The following is a 15,926-nucleotide window of genomic DNA, read 5'->3' on the forward strand; positions in this document are numbered from 1 at the left end:
TTTTAAATAGAGCACAGTGTGTGTAGTGGTTCCTATCTGTATGCACATATGTGTGAGTGAGAGAGAGCATGCATGACAGAGGGAGGGTGTGTGTTGTGTGCGTGTTGTGAGAGAATGTATATGTGTTCGAGTCTGCCAAGGTAGAACTGACAGGAACTGTGATTTGTGCTAACTAGCTATTGATCCAGTCAGATCTAGATGTTGTGTACAAGAAACAATAAAAGAGAAGGGGCCAGGAAGGATGCTGTGTGCAACTCCATTTAAAAATGGAAAAGAAGGGCCCCAAACAAACCAATTTATGTCCTTGCCTGGGTGAAGCATGGAGAATGCTGATGGGCTTCCTAGAGTCTGCTGTGCATGCTAAACACTCCCGCTTCAAATGAGAGTCTCCTGAGCTGGGCATTAAACATGAACAAAGAGACAAACAGTGGGGGCTAGGATTCACGCTTCAGAAAGCCAAAGCTGGAAAGCCAACCAGAACTGGGGGTAGGAAATTGCCGAGTTTTCAAACCACCTTAGCTCCCCTTTGATTTTCCTAACACCTTCCTTAGCTAAATTACTAAACACAGAGTGCTATAAAAAGCCACTCTTTAAGACCAGACATGACGAAAATGATTTTGAACTACACTAACGGTAGCAAAATGTCAGCTTTCCAAGACACAAATAATGAGTTACACTGTGTAAAATATGCATGTGTACCTATAGTACATCAAAAAATTGCCTGTGTGCATGCATACAGTATGTACATGCACGTGCATCTATTGTAATATTCACACACACAAGCAGGCAGCTTAGAAAATATGGCTTTGATAAGATAAAATGGAAACCGACTGAATCTATAATCGTCTTTATGTTAAACAGCTTTTATAATAGAGTGTTTTCTATTAAAATATTTTTTCCTGAGCTTAGAGAATTATGATGCCCTCTGGATACATAGGAGGATCAAAACCGAAAACTAATGTTGAAATTAAACATCTGTCAACTAAGCAAGTTTTATACTGGCAGACCCAGAACCTGATTTCAAATTTCCTTTCCATTAAAGAAAAAATGGTAAGAACCTTTTAGTTCAATACCACACCACAACTAGTGTTTTAACATACACAGAAAAATACCTGAAATCAGAGGAACTATGCTACTATGCTTTCGAGGTTAAGGAATATCTGTGTAAGAGTTTGGGGGAAAACGCTGTGAGGCACAGCAGGCCAGGGCTCTGCGGGAACCCCTCTCCCTGCACCCCACATCCATCCCTGCCCGTTGGGGCTCTGAGGGAGCCCCTCTCCTCTCCCAGCACCCCACATCCATCCATCCGTGGGGGCTCTATGGGAGCCCCTCTCCTCTCCCTGCACCCCACATCCATCTGTCCGTCAGGGCTCTGAGGGAGCCCCTCTCCTCTTCCTGCACCCCACATCCATCTGTCCGTCAGGGCTCTGAGGGAGCCCCTCTCCTCTCCCTGCACCCCACATCCATCCGCCCGTCGGGGCTCTGTGGGAGCCCCTCTCCTCTCCCTGCACCCCACATCCATCCCTGCCCATCGGGGCTCTGAAGGAGCCCCTCTCCTCTCCTCTCCCTGCACCCCACAGCCCTGCCCGTCGGGGCTCTGCGGGAGCCCCTCGCCTCTCCTCTCCTCTCCTCTCCCCGCACCCCACCCCGCGGGCCGTCAGGCGGCCACTCTCCGGGGCGCAGTGGGGCCGGGGCCGGCGGCGGAGGCGGCCGCGGGGCAGGCGCCTCCCGGGGCGCAGGCGGCCCGGCGCGGCCCCGGCGGCGCAGCGGGCGGCTCGTCCCGCTCGGCCCGGCGCGGCCCGGAGCAGTGCCCGCGGCGGGCGGAGCAGCCCGGGCGCCGTCCCGCGGGGCCACCGCCCCCGCTCTCGCCCGCCCCGAGGGCAGCCCGCGGGGGCCGGGACCGCGCGGGGCGAGACCTACCTTCTTTGCTGGGGTTCGGGGGCTTGGGCTTCTCCCAGGGCGCCATGGGCTTGTCCTCGTCCTGCCCCTCCATCAGGGCCTTCTCGCCAGGCAGGTACCAGGTGGAGTTGTGCTCTGCCATCAGGGAGTCCAGGTCGATGGTGCTCATGGCACCCTTGACACCCTCCGAGCAACAGCTGCCCAAGTCACTGTCCCCGTTCTGCCCTGCGCACTCCCCCTTTTTGCTCTTCAGCCCCAGGGGCTGGTCTTCCGAGATGCTGAACTGCTGCCGCTGGAGCTGGATCTGCGCCTGCAGGATCTCCAGCGGGTGGATCTCGTCCTGGGCCGAGGTGCTCGTGGGGGTCCGCACCTGCTCCATGCCCGGCGTGCCAGGGTGGGCGCCCGCCGTGGTGCTGAGCCCGTAGCTGTCGGGGGTCGAGGTAGACGTATTGAGGAGGCCGAGGGCCAGGGGCTTCTGTCCGTTGAGAAGTGCGTGCTCCCCCCGGGGCAGCTTGGGCGAGCCGCCCAGCAGCGGGCTGCGCGTGGGCTTGGAGACGGCGTTGTCAGAGCTGGACGACACCTCGTCCTCGTTGCCGTAGCTGGTGCTGACCTCGTCGGGAAAGTCCACGTGCGGGGAACTGCCGTCCGACTTGGTCACGCTCTGAATGCCGCTGTCCAGCGAGGACATGAGGTCGGGCTGCTCCCCCAGCAGCAGCTCACCGCCCTTGCCCCACGACGGCGAGGTCAGTGGCTTGTCGTGCGGGGTGCCCCCGCCGCGCTCGGCGCCCGCGGCCCCTGGCTGGCCCCCCGGTGGGCCCCCCGGCGGCGGCGGCCCCGGGCTGACGCCGGCGCCACCACCCTCCGCGGCCGAGAACTTGTCGAAGAAGGTGCCGGGGCTCACGTGCCCGCTGTCCCGTTTCCGGCGGCCCCGCCCCCGCCCGCCGCCCGCCTTCCCCTCGCTGCTGGCCGCCGGCTCCAGCGCGTAGCCGGGCGAGAGGCTGCTCTCGGCGGGCAGCAGTGGCGCAGGGCCCGCGGCCTTGGCAGCGCTGCCCCCGCCCGCCGGCGGCCCTGCCGGGAAGTAGTCAGGAGCTGCGGGTGGTGCATCGGGCTCGGCCTGGCTGAGCTTGCGCTTGGCCTCAGCCGGGCTCTTCTTGTTGAAGGTGACGTTGAGGTTGGGGGCGCCCAGGCTGGCGATCATGTTCTGGCAGGCAGTGGAGAGCGCAGCCAGGCAGCTCTGCCCGAAGACGTTGTCCTTAGTGGCTGGCTTGCTGAAGGAGCCCAGCGAGAGGGCACCCAGCTTGCTGGCGGTGGGCCGCGGTGGTGGCGGTGGTGGGAACTCGGGTGGCGGTGGTGGGTAGGCGCCCGGCGAGGCGCTGAGGGCGGGCGCCGCGCCGTGTGCCGCTGGCTGCCGTGCGGCCGCTGCAAAGGCAAAGCCGGGCTGCGCCGCGAAGTCGGCGGGGCCGCGGCGCTCCGCGGGGGCGCTGGGCAGCGCCACGCCGCCACCCGGCGACTGCAGCTGCGAGAGGCCGCCCATGGCCGGCGCGAAGGGCGGGTGGACACCGGGCGAGGACAGGGCCTGAGCCGGCCCCTCGCCCGCCATCCGCAGTGGCTCCTGCAGCCCCAGCGCGCTGGCGCCTGGCCGGAAGAGCACGGCGCCGCCGCCCGGCTGCAGGCCCAGCTCGTGCGGGGCGGGCTCGGCCGGCAGCCCTGGAGCCGCCATGCGCCGCGGCAGCAGGTCGCCGGGCGGCGGCGGCGGCCCCGTGAACCAGGCGCTCTCCGGGGCCAGGTGTGGCGCGGGCGGGTCGAAGCCGCGGGCACCGCTGCCGTCACGCTCGAAGGCGGGCGGGGGCAGCCCGCCGGGCGGCCCCACCTCACCATGGTGCCCCAGCTGCTGGAGGCTGGGCGGCCGCAGGCGCTGCTGGCTGCGCGACGCCATCTGCTTCATCACCAGGGCCGCGTTCTGGCGCTGCGCCAGCGCCGGGTGCTCAGGGCCGCCATGCGGCAGCGGCCCCCCAAAGGCCTCGGGTGCCGGCGGGGTGAACTCGCCCGGCAGGCCGGGGTAGGCCGTTGGGGAGAGGTGGCTCTCCATGGCGGGGCCGTGCATGCCGCCACCCCAGGACGCACACCGCTCGACGCCGGGGTTGCTGGGGAAGTCGAACCGCGGCCTCTTGGCGACGTTCACGTAGGGGGCATCGAAGTGCTGCAGTCTTTGATTTGGTGGCTGTTGCGGAGGAGGGTGCTGCATATTAAACACAGGGTCGGTGTAGGGATGCATATTCCTGTTCTCCAGTCTGTGAATAGGGTATTCAAACTGTGCATGCTGGTTCTGCATTATTGGCCCATTGTCCTGCAAGTTGGGATTGGGAGCATTGGCTTCTGTTTGCTGTTGCCTAGGGATGGCTGGCGGGCAGGAGTTCTGTCTGGCCAGCAAACCTGGCTGCTGCTGCTGCTGCTGCTGCTGCTGCGGCTGCTGCTGCATCAGCGGGTGCCTGGCGCTGGTCCCCGGCTCCAGGCTCGCGGACATCTTCCGCGCCCCCCCGAAGCGCTCGAAGAAGACACCGTGCTGCTGCGGCGGGTGCGCCTTGGCCACGGCCATGCCCGGCGGCCGCGGCAGGGCGGGCGCCCCCGCGAAGCTGCCGCCCGCCGGCACCTGCCGCCCGCCGCCGTAGTGCGGCAGCTGCCCCTCGGGCTCCGACGGGGAGAAGACGGGCAGCTCGAAGTGCCCGGCGGGGCCGTCGCCGGGATAATTGTATTCCAGAGAGTCCACGCCGCCCTGCGTGGGAAGCCGCCGCTGCTCCAGGCCGTGGGGCTCGGCGGAGCCGGCCGCGGGCAGCCCGTGGAAGGAGGCGGCGCGGTTGGGGGACTGGTCGAGGGGGAGGCAGGGCGCCGGCACCGCGTGGCTGGAGGCGCCGGCGTTGTGGTGCTGAAAGTCGGGCAGGTTCCCGGGACGCTGCTGCCCGAAGCCCTCGGCGCCCTGGCTCTCGGCCATGTGCTCGTAGCCGTCGGCGAACGCCGTCTGCCCGCCCAGCGCGCCGCTGTAGCCCAGGAGCCGGCCGCCGTGCACGCAGGAGGCGCCGGGGTCGGGCCCGAAGTTGCCGCCGAAGTGCGGGTGGTGCTGGTGGGGGTGGTGGGCGCCGGCGTGGCCGCCGTGCGGCTGCTGCCCGCCGAAGAAGCCGTGCACCGGCGGCTGCATGCCGCCGCCGTGCAGCTCGGCGGGGCCGCGGCCCGGGAAGCCGTACGCGTCCCCGGCCAGGCTCATGTTCATGCCCAGGAGGGGCGGCTCGCCCAGCGCGCCCAGGGCCGGGTCCACCGCCGCCGCCGGGCCGCCGCCGGGGAAGGCCGGCGCCTTGAAGTGCGAGCTCATGCTCAGTCCGGGCTGGCCGAAGCCCCGCTCCCCCTGCCCGGCGCTCCGGCTGCTCATCTGCGGCTCGAACTGCTCCAGCCCGAACATGCCGCGCGGCTCCGCCGTCCCGCTCCCCTCCGCACGGCGGCCCCGCTCACATCGTGCCCGCGCCGCCCCGGCGCTGGGGACCGGCCGCCCGCCCGCGCTCACCCCCGGCGGCTCGCCGCTCGCTGGCGCCCGGCGCCGGCCGCGCTGCCCGAGAGCCGACGGGGCGGCGCGCCGCCGCTCATAGGCTCCGGCGCCCGGGAGCTGCGCGCCGCATCCCGGCCCGCGGCGGAGCGCGCGCCGCTGGCTGCCCGCGGCCGGGGGCTCGCAGGGCTCCGGCGGCGGCGCCGGGGCGGCGGCGCCGGGCCGCGGGGCCGCCGCTGCGTCCGGGCGCTCGCAGGGCTCCGCTCCGCTCCCCTCGCGCGCGCTCCCTCGCTCTCACCCGGCGCTGGCGGAGCAGCAACAAGTTTTGCATTTCAGCGATGAATTTCAGCCATCGGGGCTGCGCCAATGAGCGCCGCGCGGCCCGGGGCGGGGCTCGCCGTTAAGGTGGCTCCGCCGAGCCGGGCGGCCCCGCGCCCCGCCCGCCCCCTCGGCGCGGCTCGGCTCGGCGCGGCTCGGCTCGGCTCGGCGCGGGGTGCGCCCCGCTGCCGGCGCTGCCGCGGCTCCCACGGCGCGCGGAAGCGCGGGCGCCCCGGCGGGGACCCCGCCGCCCCGGCTGCGCCCGGCTGCCGGGCCGGTCGAGGCGGCGGCGGCGGCCGCTCCCGGAGCGCGATCGGGAAGCGGGGGCAGGCGGCGCCGGGGCGAGAATCGACGGGCGATTGGTACTGGCGCTGCTCGCCGGGCACGGTCTGCCACGGTGCCCTAAGTCCAGCGTTCGGCTCCTCCCGGCCGGCGCCGGGGCCGAAACCTGCCCCACAGCTGGGAGCCGGGAGAAGGAGCAGCGCGGCGCTCCCCGCGTCCCAGCAGCCCCGAGCGCAGCCGCTCCTGCGAGCAGGGAGCCCCGCACGTAAAGCCCGAGCGGAGCGGAGCGCCCCGTCGGGGCCCGGCCCGCCACCGCGGCGCTCCGCCGGGCAGAGCTACCGGGCGGCCCCGCGCCGTGCGAGAGTGGAAGTGTCAGAGCGCGGCATCCCTACCCGGGAAAACATCTATTAGATCCGGGGGGTTAAAAACACCCGACAGTATAAGGCACTTCAGGTGTTCACAGCTCGCACATGTCAATAGTTTAAAAAAATAAAAATGAAAATTACTCCCACCAAAAAAATGAGATCTATAAATAAGCGGCCGAGAAGTATTTGTATATGGCAGGAGAGTTTTAAAGGGATTTTTTTCTGCAGGATCAGGATGCTGCGCTGTGATTAAATATTGATTTTGTGTAATTAGTTTTCATGTGAACTATCCTCCTTGCTGATGGCTTGGAGATTTCAGAACTAGAGAAGAAATGGAATTGGACGTGGAAATTATTACTTAGCAAAGTGACAAGGGGGGGCTGCAGGGCCTGGGGTGCGGGGCTGGTACCAGGCACGGGCAGAAAATAAAGTACGTTCAGCCTGACAGTGGCACAAAGGAATAAAGGGAAAGCCTCGCTCACTACGGGCAGAGGAGTGACAAAAGGAGCCGCCGGCTCCCCGAGCCCGCGTCCCCGCCGCGCAGCAGCGCTGCGGACCGACGGCTGCGCCGCCCCACGGCCCCGCACCTCGCCGCCGCGGCGGGGCAGCGCGACCCGGCTCCCGGGCGGGGTGCGGGGTGCGGAGTGCGGGGCCCCCCCGCCGCCCGGGGCGCGCCGGCTCCGCGGGCGGCCGCGCCGCTCCCTCTGCGCCTGCGTGCGCGCCGTCGGAGCCGCTCTCTTCCGAACGGGCACAGCGCCCCCTGCCGCCCCCGCCGCGCCTCGGCGGGGCCGCGCCGCGCCCGGCCCCCGCGGCCCCCCGGCCCCCTGCAGCCCGGCGCCACGGGGCGGCCGGGGCCCCGCGCAGCCCCACCCGCGGGGCGGCGGTGGTCGAGGCGCAGGGCTGCGCCGCCCCCTCGCGCCGGGACACCAGCGCGGCCCGCACCCTGCCCGGCGGCGGCGGGGACCCCTGCCACCTGTGTCACCGGAGCCGAGGGTGCCAGTGCTGCCCCGGGAGCAGGCCTTGCCACCAGCCCTCAGCTGGTCCGTTCTGCTGCCCCGCGGGGCCACGGTGGCAGGAGACCCATCCCCGCACCCAGGGCACATTCTCATGGCCAAGGTTCACGCCCCAACCAACTGTCCTGTGGGGTCGGCACGCCCCACGGGCTCTGGCAGAAGCAGCCAGGGTCCCCACTGCCACCCAGCCCAAACCCAGCCCCAAGGGCCCGAAACATCTCACCTTGCGATCAGGCAGTCTGGCACTGCAGGTCAGAAGGCTCTCTGGTGCTGGCGAGGCCTCGCTTACTGTCCATTTAGGGCCTCTTTCTGGCTTCTTTGTTCAGCTTCAGTAGTGCAGATCCTTTGGCTTCAGGCCCAAGGTTTGAGCCCTTTCATTCCTATACACATCTTGGCAGTAAAATGAATAATATGGAAAATAAGCCAGGGGTCTGCAGTCTTCTGATGGTTGTCCATCTTGGAGTCAGGACTTGGGCCCCATTTGCTACAAAGCCACTGCTAGAATTGCTGCAGGAGGAACTTCTGGTGGCTCATCCACCTATGGACTGCCTGGCATAAGAGACCATTTCCAGCTCTCCCAGAACCATCCTTTCCACACATGAACGATTCCAATTGACTTTAATGGGAGTTGGACCGTGTCCCAGCTAAGAAACAAGTTTTTGAAACAAGCAAGGTCTCTTGGTACATTACGCTTCCAGGAAATGTGCTTGGTGTGTACCCTTAGTTCCTCATACCTCCATCTACCAGGCTGTACAGGTGAGGGGTCTCCTTACAGAAAAGTGAGGAAATGTCGGGTATCTGCACCCTCTTGCTGGCCTGCATGTGGAGGCTCCATGGACAGCAAGAGCTGCTTTTGGTTGAACACAAAGCTCACGGTAGATATAATACCGTTTCCTGAACTCTGAAAGAGAAGTACACTTTTATCAAGAAGACTGCATGAAACCTTGGACTGATTTGTCTATTAATACCAGTATGGAAGAGACTTCTCTGCAACATAACTGAAGTTTTTGTGTTTATACCTCATAAGGAATGGCACTAACATGCTTTGTTTTCTGCTCCCAAGAAGATGTTTTCTGAACAGCAAGACCAGCAGTAGGACTGCTGAGCACAAGTATTGTTGCTACTAAAAGCAAGCCTATAGGGATATGAAAATACTACACTTTGAGATGTAGTTCCAGCTCTTTTCTGTGTATAGATGTGACATGTACTCAGTTCTTTATTTTAATTTGTTATTGCCTTGAAATAGTAATAATTCATTTTGTAAACTAGTGTTCACTTGCATCATCCTTGTCCACTGTTTTTCTGGCCAAAATGACATCCAATTAAAAAATTGGAGTAGTTTAAAAAAAAAAGTTTAAGTGTGCCAATTGAAACTTTAAATACAGCAAAACAAGTAAGAACATTGCAAACCAAAACAATTTTGGAGTTCTAATGCCAGTCTTGACAGTACAGAACCATACAATAGGGCTGAAGCTGTCAGACTGATAAGTTCTTAATGTGGATAAGGAAAAGTGATCAGCCATCGTTGAGACAGACTGGTGAGTGAAAGCATCAATCACTGAAAAGTAACAGCATTTTCATCTTAGCTAGAATTGTTTTTTTGTTGGTGTGTTCATTCTAGGTTGGCATAGAAGGTTATTCTCCAGTTAAGTTACCACATGCCAGTTGGACATTACATCTGTTAGGAATATTATTAGAGATAATTATTCACTGTTGTAATCATGTTGGGTTTCCTTTATAATTGACCCTTTTTTACCAGTTTTATTATCCTGTTTCTATACAGGTACTTCTGTGAGGAAATGATCTGTTCTCTCTGTACCACTGATACGACGGAAGTTGTATGACAACCAGTGTAAAAGAAAGTAACTTGCCTCCTGCAAGAGCAACAGATTTCTGCTCTGAAGCATTATTTTTACTGATGCAAAAGGACCTCAGGCCTCTGTGAAATCACAGCTCTTTTCTAGATCAGGAGGTTGGGCCTTTAAGAAAATGTTTTCAAAAACACCTCCTGCGGTGCATTATGTACATTGGCTTCCACAGGAGAGACCAAATACTTCAGAAAAGACAGATCCTTACTGATTAAGAAGGTTCACCTTACATTTCCTAGAAGATTCAGAATTCATTCATTCCTCAAGCGGAGAAAGTGCTGTCTCTCTGGAAGAGCAGAATGACACTGAAAAGGAGAATACAATTAGAGGAATGGAGACCTCCTTGATCCGTAGGCTGAACATCTCAAATGCTTTTGGGCAAACATTAATATTCGTCTCTTCTCCTTTCTTGTGTGTGCCTGCCAGTAGAGAGCTGCAAGCATCCCTGCCAGAGCACAGCAGTTAGGTTTGCCATTGTATTCTGCAAGCCATGGCTAACCATTCACTCTCTTTGGACTACTTCACAAGAAAGCATTTCTACTCATCCTCTTCTAGCCTCAATATCAAGTCTTCTAGAAGCAAATTTTAAAATTGAAAGTTTCAGCACAGTAACCCACAGGAAGTGCTCCATGGATCTGACTACGAATTGGGAGTACTACATAATTAGCCGATGACAAATATGGGAATAAAATCAGCCTAAATATTTTGACAGTAAAAACAGTGAGTTGATTGAAATTGTAAGGTACTATACTAGCTGTAGTGTTCTACAGACCTGTGGTATAAACATGTACTATTTGTTAAACATCAGAAGAAGGCCCAACCCTGGTTTCTAATGTGGAACATATTCTGGGCAAAACACACCCAGGGTCTGACAACTGCGCATACATCGTGGGTTTCCAGTATGATGTCAGGGTAGCATCAACATGAGATTGCCACTGCACTATTACCATCACAGTTGGGAGCAATTCAGTCACAAAGGATCACAGTCACCCAGCCAAGTAGGAAGGAAGCGTTTCTTAAATTGTACTAAATAGTGAAAAGTATATTTTACACAACATATTTTTACTTTCAGTCTTCGGGTTTTGGTCATCTTGGGGGAAGCAGGGAAAGGCATTATTTAAATAGTTATAGCTGCAGGGGGTTATTTTCTAAATTAACAATAGTAATTGGTCCTGCCAAATCCAAAGTTTAGGGGATTCATTTATTTCAACTCTCAGGACAATAGCACAATTTTGGGTTTCATATTGCAAGCTCTGAAAACCAAATGGTGGGGTTAATTTAAAAAAAAATAATAATTCAAACAACATCAATTCATCAGACTTGAATTCAGCTCTTTCCACAGTTCCACTTTAACTTGCACTGAGAAAAGTTGCTGCTCAGCAAAAAAAAAAAAAAAAAAAAACCTTTTTAACGAAATGAATGCATCATACATAAAACATCATGAACCATACAATTAGTAAGCAAATGTAAGAGTTCAGCTCAGTTCATAATTATTCAGCAAACCTATTCAGAATGATTTTTTTCTCCCTGCAGCAATCAACTGTGTGGGCTCATTACCACTGAGAATCTAACGAAGAAACCACCACATAAACTGTACAAAACAAGCCCATATGCTAGAAAAACTTTAGCCTGGCTAGCCATTACCAAGAAACCTTTTAAACTGTTCCATCAAGCAAAACCACATCTTACTTCTCTGCGGTGTTTATACCCCCAGCTCTATAAAGATGCCATTTCATTAATATGTCAGGCCTCAGGTATATAAATTTTAGCTACTAAATAACCTCTACACAGTGTTTGGTAGTGCAGCCATCTGGAACAATACAAAAAAGCATTTGGTTGCTGCTACACGTCTCATACCGGCCAAAGTGATGAGCCCTGTCTTTAGAGCATGGGCTCTCAACAGTTACTTTGCAAAAAAGCTGGTATGTTTTTTCTTGGCAATGATTTCTACTCCTAGCAGGGCTATTCAATAAAAGGAGTTTGAATATTTTGAAGGACAGGTTTCTAAGTCTGGTGGCTAACATTATCAGGAAAGTTTTCAATATTTCTGCCTGGAACAGTTAGAGAAAGTACTACATCTCCACCACCTCAAAAGGATAGTGAATGTGATGACTGGACAGACCCAGAAGGCAAATATACAGGATCATAAGATGAGCTTGACACTGCAGTGAATGCAGAGCAGGATCATTAGGAATGATATTATGCCAGAGGAGATAATATTTATTTATGTGTACTGCCTTTAATCCCCAAGAATTGTAATGAGTTTTGCATAAGGAAATGCTCTTTTGTTACAACAGTACAGATCCACAGGCTCTGCGTGGCCAGGGCATAGCACAGATTACGCCTGCAGCAGTCGGACCAGCTGAGGGTAAAGGGCTTCCAGACACAAAATCTTTCCAATATCATAGTCACACAGGGGTCTAACAGACTTCCTGAGGAATTTGCTCAGGGAACTATCACTACCATTTTGTCTTCTGGTCGGGACTGCACTTAGGATTGAGGTATCACTCAAAAGGCAGTTTGTGAAGATGTCAGGATCCACCTGATTGCTTCCAACCTCCACTTCTTGTCCTTCCATATTTGAATGATGCCTGGGGGTGACTCTTTTGTAATTGAGATTAAAAAACAGTCTCAGCTATAAGCCCCAATTTGCATTTGATTTCTAAAAAAAGTTCGTGTTGCAGATGTAAATATTTCATGCTTAGCTTTGGCAACAATGCTGTTTTCTGGAAAGTTTGAACCAAATTCCTTCAGACACTGACTTCTGCAGTCCTGAAAAAGACTGCTTCCCATTTAAAAAAAATATCTATAACTGAATTATAAAAGTTAAGTGACTAAAACAGTTCTAATCATTTTCAGCAGAGATCTGCAAAGATTTCAGAACTCATCCCTTTACAAAGATTTTCTTGTTTGTTTTTTTCTGCAAAATTGGTTGGTTGCTTTAGCTTTTTACATCTCTGCAACCTTTAGTTGTGCATTTTTCCTCTTTTTTTCTCTCAGATAGCTCAGTATGGATCATCATATTTTCACAATACTGGTATATTTTTCCACTGAAGTAAGCTTTAAATTTGCAAACAGCTTTTTCTGCATCAATTAAGTATGAATTGGGTCCCATTTATGTCAGCTGGATGTAAAGGTATAAACCTTTATATCAGTTAGGTGTAAATGTGTAAACCTTTAAGCCATATGGGATACTTAAATGCACATACTGAACACATTTCATTTTTCCTAATTTAGAACACTAAAAAATAGGATATTAATACGACTAAATTAATACAACATTCAGATTGTACAGGTTAGTCTTAAAAATGCAAGGAAACACTAAAGCAACATTAAACCTTCCCATCAACAATAATTGGACTATAATATACTCCTTGGGCATTGTTTTTCAATTCCTATCTCCTGAATACACACCATGAAGCTACACATTTGATTGTGGTGGGAGAGAAAAGAGAAATTAGATCATATATACAACACAGAAGAGTTAGTTTGGCTGCAGGAACTGTAAAAGTTTTATATTCCCTAATAAAACTCAGGGAAACATAAATAAAAATAGTGCCTTTCTTTACAACTAATCAGTATTTAACCCTCCTCAGTATTTTATGATAAAGTTTGTATGATTGACTTTGTTCTGTTGTTTTCTTAAACTTGAGCCAGGTGAGAATTTATATAAGCTTGGTGGAGCAGGAACGATGTTTGAGCATCTGGAAAGTCTAGCTCACTGTGGGTGATGTCAGAAAACTACTAAAGTTAATTCATTTTCCGTCATCTTATAAATTGAATGCCGTGAAAGGAGAGAACCAGAGGCTGTTTTGTAAAATCTTGATTACTTAATTGTCCCTAAGCATTAGGTTCACAAGAGTATTCACCTTAGTGCCTCCTTTTTAAATACTGGAACAAGGTGATATTTTATACCCTGTGTTTGCAGGTCCTTCCCTTCTGTCATTTGCAGAAAAAGAGGTTGAGAAGGCTGTTAGCCAATGTCAGCTTTTCAGTGGAAGATTTCCCCCACAGGTCTGGAAAACACGGGTGAAAATTCTGGCCTCCATCTCCCACCTTTCTGTGCCTGAAGAGGTCTTTGTGCTCACACAAAGCCATACTGCTTCGGGGCAGGGAGCAGTGCTGGTTATTGGAAACTGCACTTCAGATGCATTTTTAGATGTCACTGTGTCACAGGAACTTATCCAGCTTGGACCACACTGGCATTTCCTGGAGAACCTCCCACAACACTGCACATCTGACACTCCCCTGTTTTTCATGGTCATCTTATGTCCACTTAATGCAATACATTCCCACTTCCAACACTGCAGGGGAAAGGGGGTTGATAAAGCTCTTTTTTGTGCTGCTACCTGCATGCAAGGGTTCCAGCCTCCAGCTTCGGCTGAAAAGCAAGCCACAAGTTCTGCAGCTGCAGAGAAAAGCTTGAAAACGTAGTTGTCAGAGTTCATAAGCCACCAAGCAAATAAAAATAATACTATATTTATTATTTAGAATGTACTGCTGTTACGTTACTTCATAAGTTTTTACAGATTGACACATGTTTATGAGCCATTGGTAAGCCTTGGTTCATATTCCTGATTTACTCATTAAAGAAAAAAAAAAAAAAAAAGCTTATACCCTCATGAATCATGAAGAAACATCCCAAAGGGAAGAAGGTGCACAGTCTGGAGGCAAGGCATGGCGGGACCCTGGGCCGCTTGGCCTTGCTGCCAGCCCGCCAGCCAGCATGTAGCAGCAGGGCAGGGAGAAGAGCAGAGGGCACCTGGGTGGCTGCGGGGGATGTCCGCACACCTCCGTACCCAGGATCCCAGCAGCGCCTGTGCCTTCCCAAGGAGCTGATCTTCATCCGCTCTGGAGAAGGGATTATTTGCTTATTCGACCTGAGTTACTCAAGCATACTAACAATTCATACGTGCAGCAGTCCTGGCCGCCTCCTATGCAGCACTCACCACCTCCTCCCCGTGAACACTCAGGTTCTGCTTTGCAGAAACAAACTTGCCTGGCTCCCTGCCACAGGCACGAAGGGTTAAAAATCTCTTGCCATCCATAACCATTGCTTTTCCAAGATCACATGGCCTCTCAGCATCTTGGTACAAAAGGCCTGATTTAATCCCAGTTGCAGACGACTCACATTGTACTCACAGACTTCTAGCAATGTCAGGCTATCAGGTTTCCAACTAATATCCAAGGCACAGGCCAAGCATAGACTAGGAACAAAGACTTCTTTGTTACCGAAAAAAAATCCCCTGAAGATATTAACAGTGCAGTAGAGTTCAAACTATTAAATGATTCAAATATTATTTAATGAATACATTTGAAATGAGGCCTTACAACCCAGAACACTTTTTAGATCATCATTTACAGAAAGTCCGCCTCTTCGTTTACTTCTTTATGAAGTCATTGCTTTCAGGTTTTAATTATAGCCATTTTGCTTCCGGGCTTTTTCAGGGATTTCACTTGTTGGCGTAGCTTGGTACTTTTTATTATACAGTTTAGTTGGTGACTACTGGATCTTTCAGAAGCCTTTTTAATCACATTCCCTTAATCTACCTTGGACTGCATTCTATAGCCATAAGAAACAAGGAAGATAGCAAGCCCATTGCGAAAGAAGTAACAGTATTATCTACTATTCTAGACAGTGCTAAAATGAAGTTTTTAAATTAGGGAAATTGTTAAATTCATGTATCAAGATTTTAACTGGGGTTGAGAGGAACACTATAAAGTTAAATTCAATTAATATTTTGAATTTCTTGTTCAAATCTTGGATGTGCAACACTAAAATGTAAAGTCATATAATTCTAGAGAGGAAAATTAAAGAAAGAAACAAGGTGGATGGTTTTCTAGAAAGCAAAATGTATCCAACATGCCAAAATAAAGTTTTAAAATTAAATGCATGAGTTCATTGTGTTTGTAGCAATGAGAAATCCACAGCTGCTCTGAAGCATGGAAGGAAGATATTTAACCTGAAGGGTAACACTAGTACATCTAGGATTGCTCAGATGCATCTTTAGATTTGAGCTGTGAAAAGATACAGCATATCTAGGAAAAACGGGAAAAAGAGAGCAACAATTCAGAATACAAGTATTAGAAAATAAGGCATAGGGCAATAACAGAACTATTTCCAGATTCTGTCAGCAGAGCTCATTACAAAGCAAAATGTAAAATACATACCCTTTACATTAGCAAATCATACTATTACCTACTGCCTATTTTTTATACATTACAATAGCTACTTTAGGTGCATCTACATGGAAGAAAGGGGAGGAAAGTCAGAACTATAATCCACTATTCAAAAAGAGGTAATAAGTGATACAAGATCATATATGTACTATAACTGTCATAATTTCACTCAAGTCAAATTAAAGATCCAGTTTGTCCTCACGTAGACAATGTCTCAGGTGGAAGTCACTGAAAATAGGCCTCCAAAAGCTTTTAAATTATTGCAAGTGCCAAAACTTTGTTCTTGGTACAGTTTGCTCATTGAATTCTGTCTGCAGTAGATATCAAAAAGAAGAGGAGACTGTCAAGAATAACAATGGCCAAGATACCCTCAGTGGCTGAATATGCCCTCATGACAGGCATGGCAGAGTCTTCACCATGTGGATAATTTCAATTTCATTATCCACCATGCTCAGAGCTTAGAGACACC

General features: G+C 53.2%; 1 protein-coding gene across 1 annotated transcript in view; it reads right to left on the minus strand.

Moving 5' to 3' along the window:
• MN1 (MN1 proto-oncogene, transcriptional regulator) overlaps positions 1-5,438 on the minus strand; it is a 39,239-nt gene extending 33,801 nt beyond the window's left edge. The window contains exon 1 of the mRNA XM_067307032.1: positions 1,921-5,438. Coding sequence (XP_067163133.1) covers positions 1,921-5,350 — 3,430 coding nt within the window. The 5' untranslated portion in view covers positions 5,351-5,438. The remainder of the gene's footprint in view (positions 1-1,920) is intronic.
• Positions 5,439-15,926: the final 10,488 nt, after the last annotated feature.

Source organism: Apteryx mantelli, chromosome 17, assembly GCF_036417845.1.
Source record: "Apteryx mantelli isolate bAptMan1 chromosome 17, bAptMan1.hap1, whole genome shotgun sequence".
Taxonomy (NCBI): domain Eukaryota; kingdom Metazoa; phylum Chordata; class Aves; order Apterygiformes; family Apterygidae; genus Apteryx; species Apteryx mantelli.